The following is a 16,734-nucleotide window of genomic DNA, read 5'->3' as shown; positions in this document are numbered from 1 at the left end:
TCTGTGTTTTGTCTAATGTAGTTTGTCAGATCTTCAGACAGAGAACTGGTTTTTTACAGGTCTGCAAAGTGCCTAGCACATGGGGGTTGCTACAATAACAAATAAAAGTTAATAATAAACAATTTATCAGAGGTTTAGTTTCAAATCAGAGGGTACTGGAATCTTATGAGCTCTTCACATAAAATTCTGGGTGCATAGAAACTGGAGAGAGAAAATAGGCCCCTTCCAGTTTTGGATATGACCTGAAAGCAGAACTGCAGGGATGGCTTTGGATAAAGGAAATTTGAGAAGATTTAGCCTCTCCCAGTCTCAGCACAAGGATTTAAAAATTAATTAATTAATTAACCAGAGCATAGGAGTAGAGTATTCTCACTGGTGAGGGCGAATCTTTTGATGTCTGCAAGTCACCTGGAATAAAACTTCCCTTGGGTAGGCTTCTCATACATAACTAAATAGATTTTTGACCAGGCAAGAAACTCCACTCTGGGATGTATACGACTGACATATATGAACATTATTAGTTAATAATGTCTGAAGTAGCACCAGGCAGGTAGAGGGCTCCCTCACAATCAGTATTTCCCTTTGCAATTATTAATTAATGGCGAGTCAACACTTTCCACACATAGCAATGCCCGATTGCTATTTCTTGCCTCGTGTCATTGGATTCTGGTTACTTCCCTCTGTCTGCAATCCATTATAAATTATTATTTTTCATAAGGCACTACTTTCCCCCTTCCCCTATCAAAAATGTTTGGGTGTTCTGCTTAAACAGTTAAAATACAGTAATTAGATAATGAAGTTACATTATAACAGTCAACAAAAATAGTTAAAGACCAAGTAAAGGGCAGCAGGGAGTTGTACACAGGGACTAGTGGGAATTAAAATAGAAAAAAGCAACTCTGAAATGTTTTCAGTCATGCTTATAATTTGGCAGAGATGGGCTGAGGGGATTGTCCAAAGGAAGCAGTTTCCACACTTTAAAAGCCACCCAGGAAACAGATCATGTCCAATCAAATTTCTTCTGTAACAACTGAGAACTTAAATGGAAAAGCAAGCCATCACCTTCAGCCCAGGAACAGTAAAAGTTGTTAATAATTAATAAAGATTTCTATATACTTTTTATCTGTGCTTCATTCACTTATCACTAGCAATTTTATTATTCAATTTTATTATTCAAAAAACCTGCAAACTTCCAAAACACAACACGCAACCTCACAATGTAAGAAATCATTATCACCTGATTCCTCTTAAATACCCATGTTTGGCAAACCTTCCAAGGTCTTTAGAATGCACAATGGGAATCACATTAAAGTAATTGTGATCTAACTGTGAATAATTAATACAAAGACCCAACAATCATGTGAGGAAATCTGTGTGAGCTGACTCTATCTGCCCTGGGAAATGTCAAAGATATTTAATATTGTCTTTCCAGCTAACTGTTGGATAAAATGTTAATTCCAAGAACCATAGAGCAATGTCAGTTTCTCAAATTAAAATGGGTATAAAGTTAAAAGACAAGAGAATTTTTGAATCATTACTAAAGATGTCCATTATAAATAAGAGCCGGTTAACTGTTGCTACTGAACATGAGAAGGATCTTGCGGTCTTTATTCAGGCAAGTCTGTCATTGATGTCAATAGGAGTTTTGACTGAGAAAGGATTACAGAGGCTGGACTAATTGTGTTAAGGATAATGGTCCCTGCACCTACTAAATTTATCATTAGTAGGAATGGTATTAAAATTGATATTTTTGAGAAACTGACACATATGAGGGTGTGTATCCTTTCAGCAATCTGGTTATAAACTGTGACCATCTAACTCTTTAGCATTGCTACCAGAGATGTCCAAATTTGGGGGTTTGGTTCAGCCCGTTAGAGACATAGGAACCCGCTGCCATGTTTGGCTCTGGATCTAAACTTCCCCAAAGCTCAGGGGTGTTTGAATCTAAAGTTTTCCTGTAGGCCCAACTCTAATTTACAGCACTCTATATTATAAATAATAAAGGGTAGTTTATACTTTGTGTGAAATGTCTTATTTCTTTTATCAATCTTTTCTCTGCCCATGGTTGTTACAATAATGAGATATCACAGCTACATAGTGAAGGTATTAGTACATCATGATAGTTCTGGGTAGTTGTGAGGGGTTAGTTTATTTGATTTCTGTCTCCTTTCTTGTAGGCAACATGGCAGAAGTTGTTCTTGGATAGCTCAGTGGTTTGAGCATTGGCCTGCTAAACCCAGGGTTGCAAGTTCAATCCTTGAGGGGGCCATTTAGGGATCTGGGGCAAAAATCTGTCTGGGGATTGGTCCTGCTTTGAGCAGGGGGTTGGACTAGATGACCTCCTGAGGTCCCTTCCAACCCTGATATTCTATGATTTAGGAGAGAGGGATTTTGTGTTTCAATTTAGATATAAAATATCAGATTGAATCTCTGTGTGCTATCCCTCACCCCTTTCCCAGACACATTATATTTGTTTTTTTTTCTTTGTTGTTTTCGTCACCTAAACTAAAAATTATTATTTTTTGCATTTTGTTTATGGGGAAACAACATACACTAGATCTAGACTCTAAAGGACATATGCTCTTCTCACACCACTGCAAATATGGAGTAACTGTTTAAATCAAATGAGTTACACTGGAGTAAGACTCTTGTGAGAGAATAAGGATTTAAAATTTCACATTTGGTGGATATAGTCACCGTATGCAGCATGGAAGGCTTGGTGTATTAAGAAATGCTGCATGGGCAAAGAGCAATACAGATAAAGGTCCAACCTTTCATGCATTCTGGGAGCTGAAATTAGAGAACTGACCTACAATTACATCATGGAACGGCAGGTTATACAACTAACTTTCATGACACGCAGTTCGGACTTATCTAACTGGAAACTGGCCAACATTGTACAAGGGAACCTTGACAACAAGCGCAATATCATGCAAAGCAATTACTAAGCAATAACTGTAATAGAAAACAGTGCAATAAAATTGTGGACACCCAAACTCTCACACGCATTGTTCTAGTTACAGAATAATACTCTTTGCTACTTTTAAAGTCTTAACTCAAAGCTAGAGACAGGGTTTTTAAAAATACCTTAAGTTATGCTCCTACATTCACATCTAAGCAGTTGAGTAAATGACCTGATTTTCAAGAGAGCTGAACACGCTGCAGCTTCTACTAACGTCAATGGGAATTCAAAGATGCAAGCACTTTTGGAAACCAGGTTACCTTTTTATGTGCCTAAATATGGACTTGGGAGCCTACTTTGAGCGCCTGTTTTTTTGAAATCTTGACCAATTTCTGTACATTACTATTACAGAGGTATTCATGGCTCAGTGACTTATCTGAACCTAACTGTCAAGAAAGGAAATCAAATGAACATGTACTCTATGACAGAAGTTTAAATACATACTTGATATCTTTCAAAATTTCTTTATCGGTTGTTTTTCGACAACATATGAAGCCACTCTTCACCTCCACTCTGTAGCAGATGTTGTGAAAGGTCACAGTGGTTCCTCTGCCGACTGATGGGTCTTGAGAGGACTCTTTTCTGCTGGGGAGGCCGTTTGTACTTGACATTTGAATACTGATGTCTGACTGGTTGTCTGTCATTTTGGAAGGATTCCACTTCTGTAAACATAAACATTAACAAAGGTATCATAGAGGAGAGACGAAAGACCACCCTATATGTAATGCAGCCAACTTAGTATATACTGTATGTACCCTCCAATAAACGTGGGTGTTATACTCAGTGAACCCCACTCAACGCTTTTCCTTCCTCGGTAATCCTGCCTAACTTTTCTTCCGTGTGCTGGATTATAAAATGGGAAAGCCCAAATATAGATGACATCTCAAACACTACAGTAAAAGAACATTAGCACTGCCAAGCCACACACTCAGCAGTAAGGAAATGTAAGGATTAAGGTTGCTGTGTAACTTTAATTCTGTCCCTTTTAATGACATGATTGCATACTATTCTTTCCCACTAAACCCCTGCCTTATTCTGTGCACACGATGAATGGGGCTCACTGAATGAGTAACTATTCTCTATTTCTTTTTATACTCATTGTTAAAGGCATTACTTTCAAACCCTGCTCTGAATATAGAACTATTAATTATAATTTCCTCATGAGCTGTGCTATGGTACTCTCATCATAGTATCTTAGTGCTTAAGAGTCATCAATGATTTTTTCTTCACCACACCCTTGTGAGAAGAGGTGGTATTAGCTACCTTTTATACATGGGGAACTAAGGCACCGAGATTAATGGCAAAATTGTCAAAAGCGTTAACTAAGTTTGGGTGCTCACGCTGAGAAGCCTAGGACCTGAGTTTTCAGCGTAGTGAACATTTTACAGCACTTTATATGTTCAGAGCACAGCTCCCATTGACTTCAGTTGCAGCTGTGAGCACTCAGCACTTTTGCAAATCAGACCCCAAGAACTTCAGATCAGGTATGCAGAAAATGAGGGACACACAGTGGCCTCCTGTGAAAAATCTGGTTTATAAGACTTGTCTAGCTTTACATAAGGAACTCTGTGGCAGAGGCAGGGATAAAATCCAGTTCTCCAGGCTGGGGTGTTGGTACAATTTTTATAGAGGGGGTGCTGATCATGGAAACAATGGAAATCATGTATTTGGTGTTTGTTATTACTACTTCAAGCCAGAGGATGCAGTAGCACCCCTAGTTCCTGCACCACTGTCTGCAGGGCCGCATTCAGTTGCCTTAAGCATGAGACCACACTTTTTCTTCCTGAAATCCCTTGCCTCGTTAACCACACACCTTCCACCTTCTGCAACAAAAGAGACAGGGGTCCTTCAGAGAGCAATCTCCTTCACTACACAACCCTGATTCATTATTTTTATTACATGTCTATCTCATCTTACGTGGGGGTTTTGTTCCTCGGTTAGCGCGTAAAGCAAAAAACGCGTATAGCCAAAATCCCATTGAGTTCAATGGCGGGCAAAATCACTCGCACTACAGGTATAGTATTAAAATTGTTGTTTCTCTTTTTTTTTGTTTTTTGTTTTTGCCGACCGCATAAAGTTGAAATCGCGCATGTTAAATGTGCGTAAGATGCGACAGACCTGTAGTTGCTAACCATTCAGACATGTTGACTGGCAACTAAATATAGCCTAGACACTAAAATTTGTTGTTTCTTTTTTGCTAACCAGGAGGATACACTGTATCTATACACATTTATTTAAGCAATTATATAGCTTAATTTACATTTATTCAGATTCTTAATTTTTACACTTTTTATTTTGTTAGAAAATGGTGAATGATGCATTTCCCATTTATTAGATAATGATTAATATTTTTCTTGTGATTTGTGTCCAGGATGGATGGAAGTTCTAATTAAATTAAAAATGCACACAACCAGCGGTTACATTTTTTTTTTATTAAATAAATCTACCTTAACAGTGAATGTTACACACGAAAAAAAAGTTTATCAAAAGTTCACAAAAGCATGTTTTGCATTTCAAACTAACCAACTTATATAGCAAAGGAAGTATTATATAATGTGTAGTTAATGAACTGAACCAATTGTTCCCCATTATCATGTCCTTCAAGATTTTAGAAACAGTAGAACTCACCCTCTCACATCTAGTTTTTAGTCATAGATTGGAAGAAGAAAAGAAGCTTTCCTGCTTTTTCAGCTCCCAGTCAGTCTCTTAACTTTGAGTGAACTAGTCATTGTACTGAAACTGAATAAACAGAACTAAAGAAAATATTTTCTCTGCACCTGCAGAAGAGACCACAACTATCAAAAGCTGGTTTAGTACTTCAACAAACTCTGGTTCCCGGTGCTTTGTCAGTGACTTCCACCAATTCAGTGGTTTGACTTCCTTTAAAACTTGGCAGCAAACATGTACTGCTTAATATTATTTTTGTATTTAATTTAAATGATTTTAATAGCTTGTAATAAGTTCAGGCCTTAACATAGGTTGTCAATTTAAAATTTAATTTTAAATAGTTTTTTTTTAAATAAACCAGTATTTAATTTCCATTCAAAACCCAATTTAAATTAAAATAATCTGATTTTAAATTTAAAAATGCAATTTTTTATTTTTAAAAAATCATCTATTTTTATCTGCCCTGAAATCTATTCTATTTGCAAGGAGTAGGTCTGTGATCCAGACCTTTGCACTGAGAAATAGGGCACCTGGAAGGGGATGATCATCCCCATCAGGAGCCAGATTCTCCATTCCTCTCCAGCTGTACTCGTAGCGGGAATTGGGATAAGGAGAAGGTACAAAGTTCTCAGCCTGGCAAGCTGAAACTGCTACAGCCCCCAGGAGACCATTCCACAACCATGACTAGCTGGAGTGCAGCATACTCCAGCCGTGCCTCCTTACTCCTCTGACATGTCCTATATGCCCCAGTACGCCCCCACACCAAGGGTGGCAAAGGGGTAGCATACAGTCTTTCTGACATCTCTCTGTCTTTTTTGTCTTATCTTATTTTTTATCACTAGGCAGGGTCTAGCTGCTTTATGCCACCAAAACAGCATAAAGAGGCCACAGTGCAACACAGAAGCTGACCCTAGATTTGTTCTGTTCTGGTTTTACTACAGACTGATGTGGGATCCTCCAAAATTGAAATTACGTAACACCTGCTTCCTATAATCTTTCCACTATTAAGGGACATTTTCAAGGCAATAGACCTAAAATAAGACTCACCATGCTATGTTTTGATTCATGTGTGCTCTCAGGGTTATAGGACTCTTTCTCCACCCTATCTATCAGCTCTTTTCTTGTAAGCAGGTAGGCTGGTGCCTTTTGGGATAGGTTAATATGATGCCTGATTAAATTGTTTTCATCTGGAATTCCTCAAAGCAGCTTAATTTTTGGGCCTTACCCAATCCATGCTGGGCAAGATCCTTCCGATCTTCTACAAGAACAGATGGGGAGGGCTCTGAGTTATTAGTGCGAATTCTTTCCCAGGTGTCTGGCTGAGGGTTTTGCCCACATGATCAGGATCTAACTAATTGCCATATTTGGGGCTGGGAAGGAATTTTCCTCCTGGCCAGATTGGCAGGAGACTCTGAGGTTTTTTGCCTTCCTCAGCAGCATGGGGCACGGGTCACTTGCAGGTTTAAACTAGTGTAATATTGCAGGGCTGCCCAGAAGATTCAGGGGGCCTGGGGCAAAGCAATTTTGGGGGCCCCTTCCATAAAAGAAACTTGCAATACTATAGAAAACTATATTCTCGTGGGGGCCCCTGTGGGGCCCGGGGCCTGGGGCAAATTGCCCCACTTGCCCCCCCCCCTCTGGGCAGCCCTGTAATATGGTGGATTCTCTGTAACTTGAAGTCTTTAAACCATGATCTGAGGACTTCAGTAATTCAGTCAGAGGTTAGGGGTCGATTATAGGAGTGAGTGGGTGAAGTTCTGTGGCCTGCAGTGTGCAGGATGTTAGACTAGATTGTCACAATGGTTATTTCTGACCTTGAAGTCTATGAGTTTAAGAAAGTATTTGATATTGTTGCTGTTCGTCAAGAAACCAGTGGAGCCATTAACATAGGGAGCAGTGGCCACCCTGTCAGTGATAATATACCCAAGGGGCTGCTTTTGAGAGATAAGCCACATAGTTGTGTTCCTGAAGCTTTGACAGTACATTGGCTGCCTTGTAATCTTTACTGAAACCAGAGATATAAAGTGCAGCTTGCTTGTTAAAGATGCTGCTGCCAGTGGCTGAAACAGATGTCTTTTTGAATGACACCCAAAGAGGCCTGGCACTATTGAGGTCTAGGGTTCTTCATAGTTGGGAATACATTTATACTCTGACCTTTTCAAAAGTGATGTTATGAAGATGAGGACACTCTCCCCATCTCTCCAGTGCACTAGGACAACAAGAAGATCTTAAAAGTATTTTGTGATATGAAAGTTCATGTTGTTACAAAGCAATGGAAATAAAAATACCACGAAAAAATTAGAAAATCGTTTTAGGAGCAGAAGTGCAGTTCACTAAGGAGACTCCTCCTCCTGGCATCAGCCATGCCAACTGGGAGCACCCCCTTCTCCACCAGGTGGCATATAGCAAACTAAACCAACTTCCTGCGTTTCAGGAATTCCCCTACATCAAATGAATTCACAGATGCCCTGTTTAGGATAGATCTTGGCCTCCTTAGCATGGCCAGAATGGCACAAAGTGACTGAAGCACAAGTTAGAATTTGGCCTGCCCTTAAATTTGAATTTCCTGAGCTTATATTGCTTTAATTATCATGGAACATTACACCGTTCTCAAAAATATAAGAAAACAAAATGTGAAACATTTGGTGACATGTTGAATAAACCCCCTGTAAACCAGGAACACAACAAATGATCCTCTCCAGTAAGATAAGCAGAGAAATGCACTGTTCAAGATAACTGGAGGCCACCTTTTTGAAAACAAGAAGTGACCTTGCACAGCTACATTTGTGCATACTTTTATTGCAATTGACACACAATTGTTAAGTCTTAATTAATTCTAAAAAATAATTATTTTGCTGTTCTAGGTGATGTATCAGTCACAAATTAAAATCTGCACTACCCGCCTCTCTTCTCATCTGAGTCTTGTCATTACATGTCTTCCATTGTAGCAATTCCCTATGGGAGAAATTGCTGTGTCTCTAATCTTGTGCCAAAAGGCAACGAGCCACTAGCAGCAGTAATATAATATCTATGCATGGTGGGCGGACTTTTCATTTGCTTTTGTTTTTTAGTATTTTTTCTATTAATAATGCAAACATTCAGTGAGAGATTATATAGTTAATATTTACTCAGGAAAAGGAAGATTTTTATAAATCAGTAAGCCTAACCATGGAAAGATATGGGCATGTTCCTTTTGATGTTTGCTTTGGGAAAAGAGCAAAGGTTGTTAACATGCTTTACTATTACTTGTTTTCTCAGAGTGGAAGGTTTGTGTAACGTTATTTTGCGTCTGATTGACAGTCCTTTTACAAGTAAAATACCCAGAGAACAAAGAAATAGCAAAGAAAATATAAATCAAATTAATGTTTGTATGTGTAATGAAATTCCATTTCCAATTCACACAAAAAATCTACAAACATATGCTAATCTACTCTAGATTTTAATGGACAGATAAATATCCAATAAAATAATGTGTCACATCATCGTGTATAGGCATCAACATATTATAAGTAAATAATCAGAATAAATTAGTTTGTGTTCAGAAGTATTTTTCCAGTATGATGAGCAAGGGGGACCATATAATCATTATATCAACTTTGGTTAAAGTAAGTTATTTTCTCCATAACTGAAATGTCACCCACCAATAGGTGAGCTATTCATGAATGGTACATGCTGTACTTGTTCTCTTTCAAAAAATCTTCCTCTAGCACTCATCCTTGCCATCAAGAAGTGAGTCGTGAACAGCATTAATTCTTACCCCAGCACCTAATTTAGAAAAACCCAGTAGGAAACTCTTTGGATCAAGCAGCAGCGTAGACCCAGCAATATCTTCTATGGATTACTAATATTTTATACTTGATGGATGATCCCAGAAGAAATCTAAAAAATCCTAGTTGAAGACATTTACAGTAGCAAGCTGATGACTTGTATTCATATGATGTAATGATATAAATGGACTAATATAAGGGGAGCCCTTACAGATGTTTAAATCCCATTAGAATCAATGAGGGGTTTGTGTGAGTAATGGCTGAAGTGCTGACCACACAATAGATAATCACCATATTTTCTATCACAACACAGTACTGGACCTTTCGTCCTCCACTTATTTCATTACTCCATTTTTCTGTGTAACCAAGTTGTCCCCATTAAGCCTATCCTCAAGAAAGATTCTTGCTTTCAGACCTTCCACTGCATCCTTTCAAGGCAGAAGTTCAGTATCCATAATCTCTCTCAAACTATTAATCATATTACCAAATCAGGAGACAAAATAATTTATCTGAAAACATTTAAAATATTGGATCTTGATATTTAATCTTTGTTCTAACTGAACACTAAAAATGCCCTCGTTAAATAAATCATCATATCTTTCTGTCCATAGATGCCATAATTTAAATAACATTTTCAAACCCCAAAGAGGAAAACACCTTAAGTGTGTCAATTGGGGCGCATACAGGCAGTTTTCCCATGCATTGTATGTTGACTTGTATAGTCCAAAGGCCTGATTCCCCTCTCACATAGAGCAGGGTAAATCAGGAGTCATTTACCTGAAATCAATGAAGTTATATGGCTATCAAACCAACATGAGCCACAGCAGAACCAGGCCTGAGATTTTTAAAGCAACTTTACTAAAAATGTTTGCCAGTCTAAGGCTAGGTCTACACTACCCGCCTGAATCGGCGGGTAGAAATCGACCTCTCGGGGATCGATTTATCGCATCCCATCGGGACACGACAATCGATCCCCGAATCGACGCTCTTACTCCACCAGCGAAGGTGGGAGTAAGCGCCGTCGACGGGAAGCCGCAGAGGTCGATTTTGCCGCCGTCCCTACAGCAGGGTAAGTCGGCTGCGATACGTCGAATTCAGCTATTCGCGTAGCTGAATTTGCGTATCTTAAATCGACCCCCCCCCCCTTGAGTGAAGACGTACCCTAAGATATTTTATATTAACAAAGAGATGATGTGAATTCTTGTCTTAGCAATTTCCTACAGTAAGCGACTGGCACTGGACAAGTTTTCTAAATCATAAAGAAAGAGCACTTGTAACTCAGTAATGCAATTGCAAATTGCAAAACCCAACAACACATATTTTAACTGGTTTTCGAAAGAACAGCCAGTTTATTTTAGGTATTTTACCTCTTCAAACAAACACATCAAGAGCTAAAATTAACTAAGAATGTATAGTTTTAGAGCCAAAATCAACTCTCGTTTGTGTTAATAGTTTTCCAAAGTTCCAAGCACGATCAGGCCTTTTAAAAAATATCCTAATTTTCAACATCCTGTAAACCTGCCAGCCATTCATTAGTTAAGCTGTTACTTCTCTTATTTATAATGGGTACAAAGTTTAACTAGTGCAAACTGTCAGGTGAAACCCTCCATAAAAACATATTGTAGCTGTGCACTTTTGTTCTCTATATACATACAAATACATGAAACGTATATATAAATCCTATACTTTATACAATGCTTTATTACATATGTACACAGAGCACAGACAGGTATATGTATGTACATATGCATATATTTATACAGGAAACCGGTATGGTATATGTGGATTTATACACAGCACAATCCTCGTTTTCATTAATGTTTTGGAAAAATTAAAACCATTTGTGTAAAAGGGGATTCAGAAAATCAGGTATGTTAACAGGTAACTGATATACCTGGGGATGTGTAACCTAGATTCAGAGAAAAGGGTATGTACTAAACAGGTTTGGATAAAAGAGCTCTTGTGTATGTATGTGTATTATATATGGTACATACACATACATCCAAATTTCTAAGTAATATACTTGTTTCCCTCTCCATATTCTAGCTCTTGAGCTCTTTCACTATTCAGCCATCAGTCTTACATGAGTTTTCTCCCTCATTTAATAAAATACATTCTTATTTTGGACATCTAATTTTGCTGGTAAATTAAATGCAGTGGAGAACTCCAGGCAAATCACAAAACATTTTCTTTCTCACTGTTGGCCAAACCAGCTGCAAAATCTAATTCATTCGTTGGTGGCAGAATAGCACTTCCACTATTGTTTTTCTCACCTCTCCTCTCCCTGGCACAGGGAAGGAAACCAGTCACTAGATTAGACAGTTTAAAAAAATACAACTCCATCAATAAGGTTGAAATGCCCCAGTTGACTTACCTAGTGGATCTTGGTCCGTGCAGAAGGCAGCGGCAGTGAAGAAGTTTACGGGTGATACAAACAGGTACTGGGACACAGCTGGAATCAGGGCAAGAGCGGTGAGTGGCAAGTGCAGCAGTGATCCCAGCCTCTTATGCAGCTCAAAGGAAGATGAAGTCTCACCAGTGGCTCACCAGGCTTTCTGTAATATCAAAGGCTAATCCACAGGAAACCCCTCCTTTCCCTCCCGCACAGAGCCTTGCAAAGGACAGTCACCTCCCTTCCTCTTTGCTGCTGAAATGAGAGAGGCTCCCAGTCCAGGGGCAGAGACAGAGGCACATGCAGCTCCTAATCTTAGCGTTTTTAGCTCAGGGTGCCACAAATGAACTAAAGTGCATCGGAGCAGGAGTTCTGCAACACCTCATCTCCCCACATAGTCTTGTGCCCAAGCTCAGTCACTGCCAGTGGCAGTGTGCCTGGGGACACACCACCAAACAAAAGACACTGCCAGTGTTGACTTTCTGACATACTACAGCAGTGCCACCAACTATGGACTTAAAAATATTCCACCAAACGGGCTAATTATTAGTACGTATTATATGCCCACAATGCACACGGTACTGATTGCAACTTGTTGTGGGGTGTTTTCCCTACTCTAGGTCTACCAGCCCTTCTTCCCCTCACTGCTGAACATATTGTACTTGTAAGTGTAGACAAGGCCAAACCATGTTCAATAGCATTTCAGTAACCAGGGCTAAAACTTGATTGGCACAAACCTAGTTAACCATTTGCAGGACCAGTGCAATAGCACCTGTAAATGACACCTGTTGTCAATTCCTTGATCTGGTGAAATGTGTGGGTCAAATGGTGCAAACTTCTTTCAGAGACTGTATGCAGTCCTCCAGATCCAGGACTGGATCCTCAGGTGTACTGGAACTCCATGTTATTTCATCTCTGCATCCTCAGAACCTGGGGGCTACAGGGCTGCTCTAACATAAGCTGGCAGGAACAGTCCCCTAAGGGCCATTACACTGAAAGGGATAACTGGACCACAGCATGCTCAGGCCACACCTCCTCAAGCCGCCACATCTGACTCACTCTAGAAGACCCCCTACGTTGGCTTTGCACCACCAGGGGATTCTCCTGTGACAGAGGAATACCCAACTGCCCCTTCAGTTGAGTCCCCTTTATGCCACCAAAGCAGTACAGAGAGGACTTAGCCTGTTGGGTATGAAATGTTCTATTGTTCATGGTTTATTAAGTTACATGTGTGTATTAGACCCAATAATCAGTTTCTAAGGATATTGCAGCAATCCAAGATGGAGTCTGAACTGTCATCTTGTGACTCCATTTTGTGACCCCTCTATGCACTGCCAAGCCACCTCAGACTGTTTCCCACCTTTCCCAGGATCATACCATGTTTTCCTGCCACAAACTGTATAAAAGGACTGTAATCCCAGACTGGTGGTGCAGTCCATCTTGTGTCTTCGTGGCACCGGTGCACCATCGAAGAATACCATTCACTCCTAAGGTGAGAAGAAAGAGGAAGACGCATTCCACCTTACCTGCTCCTGTTCCTGGGAACGTCAACAACCAAAGGGTTCTTGGTCCGTTTCTTCCATCCCAACTGTCATTGAGGGACTCTCCAGTGCTCCTCCTCTACAGGTTCCAGTTACCCATGGAGTGGAGGTCCTGGACTTCGCCACTGCCATGGAAGTGCTGGGAATATAGTGACACATAATAATTAGGGTTTTCTTAGTTGGGGTTACATTTTCAATTGCCAGGGTGAGTTCTGTATTTTTGGGCCTGAGCTTTATGCTCATAGGAAGAGCTGCTGTGTCACTGGCTTTGTGTTGTTTATATACCGGTAGTTATTGCTCGTTTACATTTATTCCTTCCCTTATCTGTAATTTATCCCCTAATACACTTACCTATTGTTTAACCCTTATTTCTGGTCAGTCTTTATTATTTGTGCACCACATAGGGAAGAGGGAAGGAGATCTACACCAGTCCACCGGTGACAGATACGGCAGAGGGCGGGTCTGCTCTTCTGAGAAAAAGGGGCTTGTTTATATTCTGTTACCTACACCCATTTACTCAATTAGAGTTATCTTGGCTCCCCTTTGAGATAACAAGTCTGGGCTGAGGAGCAGGCCCCGGGTGATCAGATTTGCCTGATTGATGACTGCAAAGCTAAGCTTGGGTTTCCAAAAGTGGCTCTTCAGAATATTAAAACACCGTCTCCTTTTTACCTTCATGGGTGTGTCATCCAAGAAATATGGCCATGTCCTTAAAAGTTAATTCTTCAATATTCTGCTTCAAAGTCGAATCCCTCAGAGAAGGAGTCTCGTAACTGATTAGGCTGGGCCTACAGATACAGGAGGTATCTTTTCCATGTTTGAAAGTCACTTGGACAAACTAGCTGGTTTACTTGCCAATATTTTCAAAGCATTCAAGGAGCGCCACTACTCTGAGATTATTCATCTGAATTTTATTATCAAGCTCTTTGACCAGATTAACAGCCCCTTAATTAGTTTATTGATTAAAATCATTCCTGTTGAAGGTATGACACACACAAATATAAACTAGGGACTTTTTCAGTAAGAATGATTTTTTGCTTTCTAAAATAGAAACAAAAACAGGGACTTTTGTCAGCCCTTGAGATGTTAGATAAGATTTATCAATTTTCTAAAGAGACATTTTCACTTTTAAGTAAATATAAAGTATTCTACAAGAAGAACAACCCAGTCAAGAAAATGAGGATTTGGTGATATGCCCAGCTTTCTTGGATATATATATACAACTTGGGCACATGGGTATATCATCATGCATGCAATACCTTTCTCACCTGTTCTACTCTTTAGTTTATTTATTAATTTTGATGTAAATAGTTCTGTAAAAAGATAGCTATACAAGGCTCTAGGCCCTCCAGCACTCAATTAATATTAAGTATGGACCCAGCAGCACTAAACAATCAATCAGCCAGGAAGTCAGCCAGCCAGCCACCTATGAAAAAGTTCCTATTCACCTCTTCGTCATTCTGGGAACATACCTGCAGCCCTCTCCAAACCCCAATCAAACGGATGTCTTTTGCAGCATGCCAGGAAGGTCACCAAATCTGGGCTTTCTCAGACTAAGAGGGGGAACAATCTCCAGAGTCCTGCCCCCCCTTTCCTCCCCCCCCCCCCCCCCCCCCCCCGACAGTCCCCACTCTTTAGTATGATTTATGCTGGGGATGAGGTAAGAGAAAAAAATGGAGCTGGCAAACCTCAGTTTCTCTTGGCCCTTCCCAGATGTATGCACTAAAACTGAAGAACAACTGTCCCAAGTAAGACTCTTTTCTTGTTGCTGCTCTTATTATTATTTAGTGAAGACTATTCTGGGAAGACGTTTGATTATAAGTCATTTAATCATAGACAGCCAGAATAGAGTCTACACGTTTTTCAAGATGCTCTGTCACAAGGCCCCACTGAAATCCATGTCAAAACTCCCATTCACTTGAATACTGCAGGATCAGGCCCATAGTGCTGTTCTGCTCAAAACAGCAACTGCAAAAATGGCATTGTCCAGTTTCATTACTTAGCGTCTCTCTATAATTTCCCTTTATATTTGCTCAGTTTACAAATGAAAGGATGTTTTTTCTAACTGCCAGTCCTGCAAACAGAGCTTGGGCTCATCTTTGAGCATCAGCATCCTTAGCAAAGGTTCTGCTGGGCATGTGTCGTCCTCAGATACACTTGTCATGACTCCAATGTCTTCAAATTATGCCCTCAGTGACAACTCTCTGTATATCGCTAGAAAGCCGAACTGCTCTACTGTTCTCTCAGCTAGGAATGCACGACACTCATAAAACAATAAAAATATACTCCTAAGAGTATAAGCATATCATAAAAACAGATGGCAAACTTTAGTAACAAGTTACATAAAGGGTTTGACCTTTCAGACCAGCACTTTATGATCATCTGCCAGCTCCATTACACAGCAAACTTACTTCCTCCTGCAGCACAACAACCTTGGGCCTACTCATGTTCCCTTCACATAAAACTCCTGCTGAAGTCTTGCGTGAGTCAGATGAGCAGGGCATGGCCCCTTGCGTTGGCATTCATAGACCTTATGCTGCAATAGCCACTAAGGAGTTAATGGCCAGAACTGCTACTCCCCCACCTGTGGCTCATTATTTGACTATCAAAAGCCATGATAAAAAACTGCAGCTCAGGCAGAAGTGGGCTGCTGTCAGAGAGGCAAGGGAGCACCGCAGCAGAGAGCTGGCAAGGAGCTGCTTTAGAAACAGACCCAGAAACCCATGGGGAGTGGGGTGAGATTGCTGAGAAACAGTTAAAAGGGACTGGACTTTCTGCACCTTGTCAAGCCCTTGGGAGGATTACAAGACTGGGATTGAAGAGTAGCTGGCATAGGCAGGCATGCTGGGACAGTTTTTATAGTGGGGGTGCTGATGATGGAAATCATGTATTTGGTGTTTGTTATTGCTGCGTCAAGCCAGGGGGTGTGGCAGCAACCCTAGTTCCAGCACCACTGTGCCAAGGCCAGCTGACCATGTGAATGGGGTCTTAAGGGCTAGCGTACCCTTAAATAGTCCCTTAGGGAGAGGGAACAAGCCCTCTCTCGTCTCTGTATCAGATGCTGTCATGCTAGACAATGTTTCATAACAGTTTTTCAGCAGCCTCCATGTCTCATTTAACACTATTATAAAAGGTCATTGTCTTATGTATCCACAATATTGTTTGGTAAGAGTCCATGCACACACGCCCTGATGCTCTACTTTGAACCTTCTCAGGTCATCCTAGATGCTGTATGCACTGTTACTGCATTCACTAGTCCTGAATCTTTGTCTGGTTAAAGATACAAAGAGCTCCAGTTTGCCTTTATTTATGCCCTGCATTTTGGAGGTTAGTAAAAAAAAAAGAAAAATTGGCAGAGGGAGGAGAGTGGCTCACTCCTGTGGTGGGACTGGTAAGAAGCAGGAC

General features: G+C 40.3%; 1 protein-coding gene across 2 annotated transcripts in view; it reads right to left on the bottom strand.

Moving 5' to 3' along the window:
• LOC112109409 (ATP-binding cassette sub-family G member 2-like) overlaps positions 1–11,957 on the bottom strand; it is a 33,318-nt gene extending 21,361 nt beyond the window's left edge. For both annotated transcript variants that reach the window (XM_024203929.1, XM_024203930.1), the window contains exons 1-2: positions 11,771–11,957; positions 3,407–3,624 (exon numbers count right to left, since the gene is read on the bottom strand). In XM_024203929.1, the coding sequence (XP_024059697.1) occupies positions 3,407–3,606 (200 nt within the window). In that variant the 5' untranslated portion in view covers positions 3,607–3,624; positions 11,771–11,957. The remainder of the gene's footprint in view (positions 1–3,406; positions 3,625–11,770) is intronic.
• Positions 11,958–16,734: the final 4,777 nt, after the last annotated feature.

This window comes from Terrapene carolina, unplaced genomic scaffold, assembly GCF_002925995.2.
Source record: "Terrapene carolina triunguis isolate 2854851 unplaced genomic scaffold, T_m_triunguis-2.0 Scaffold789, whole genome shotgun sequence".
NCBI lineage: Eukaryota > Metazoa > Chordata > Testudines > Emydidae > Terrapene > Terrapene triunguis.
This window is presented reverse-complemented; position numbering and strand designations above follow the sequence as displayed.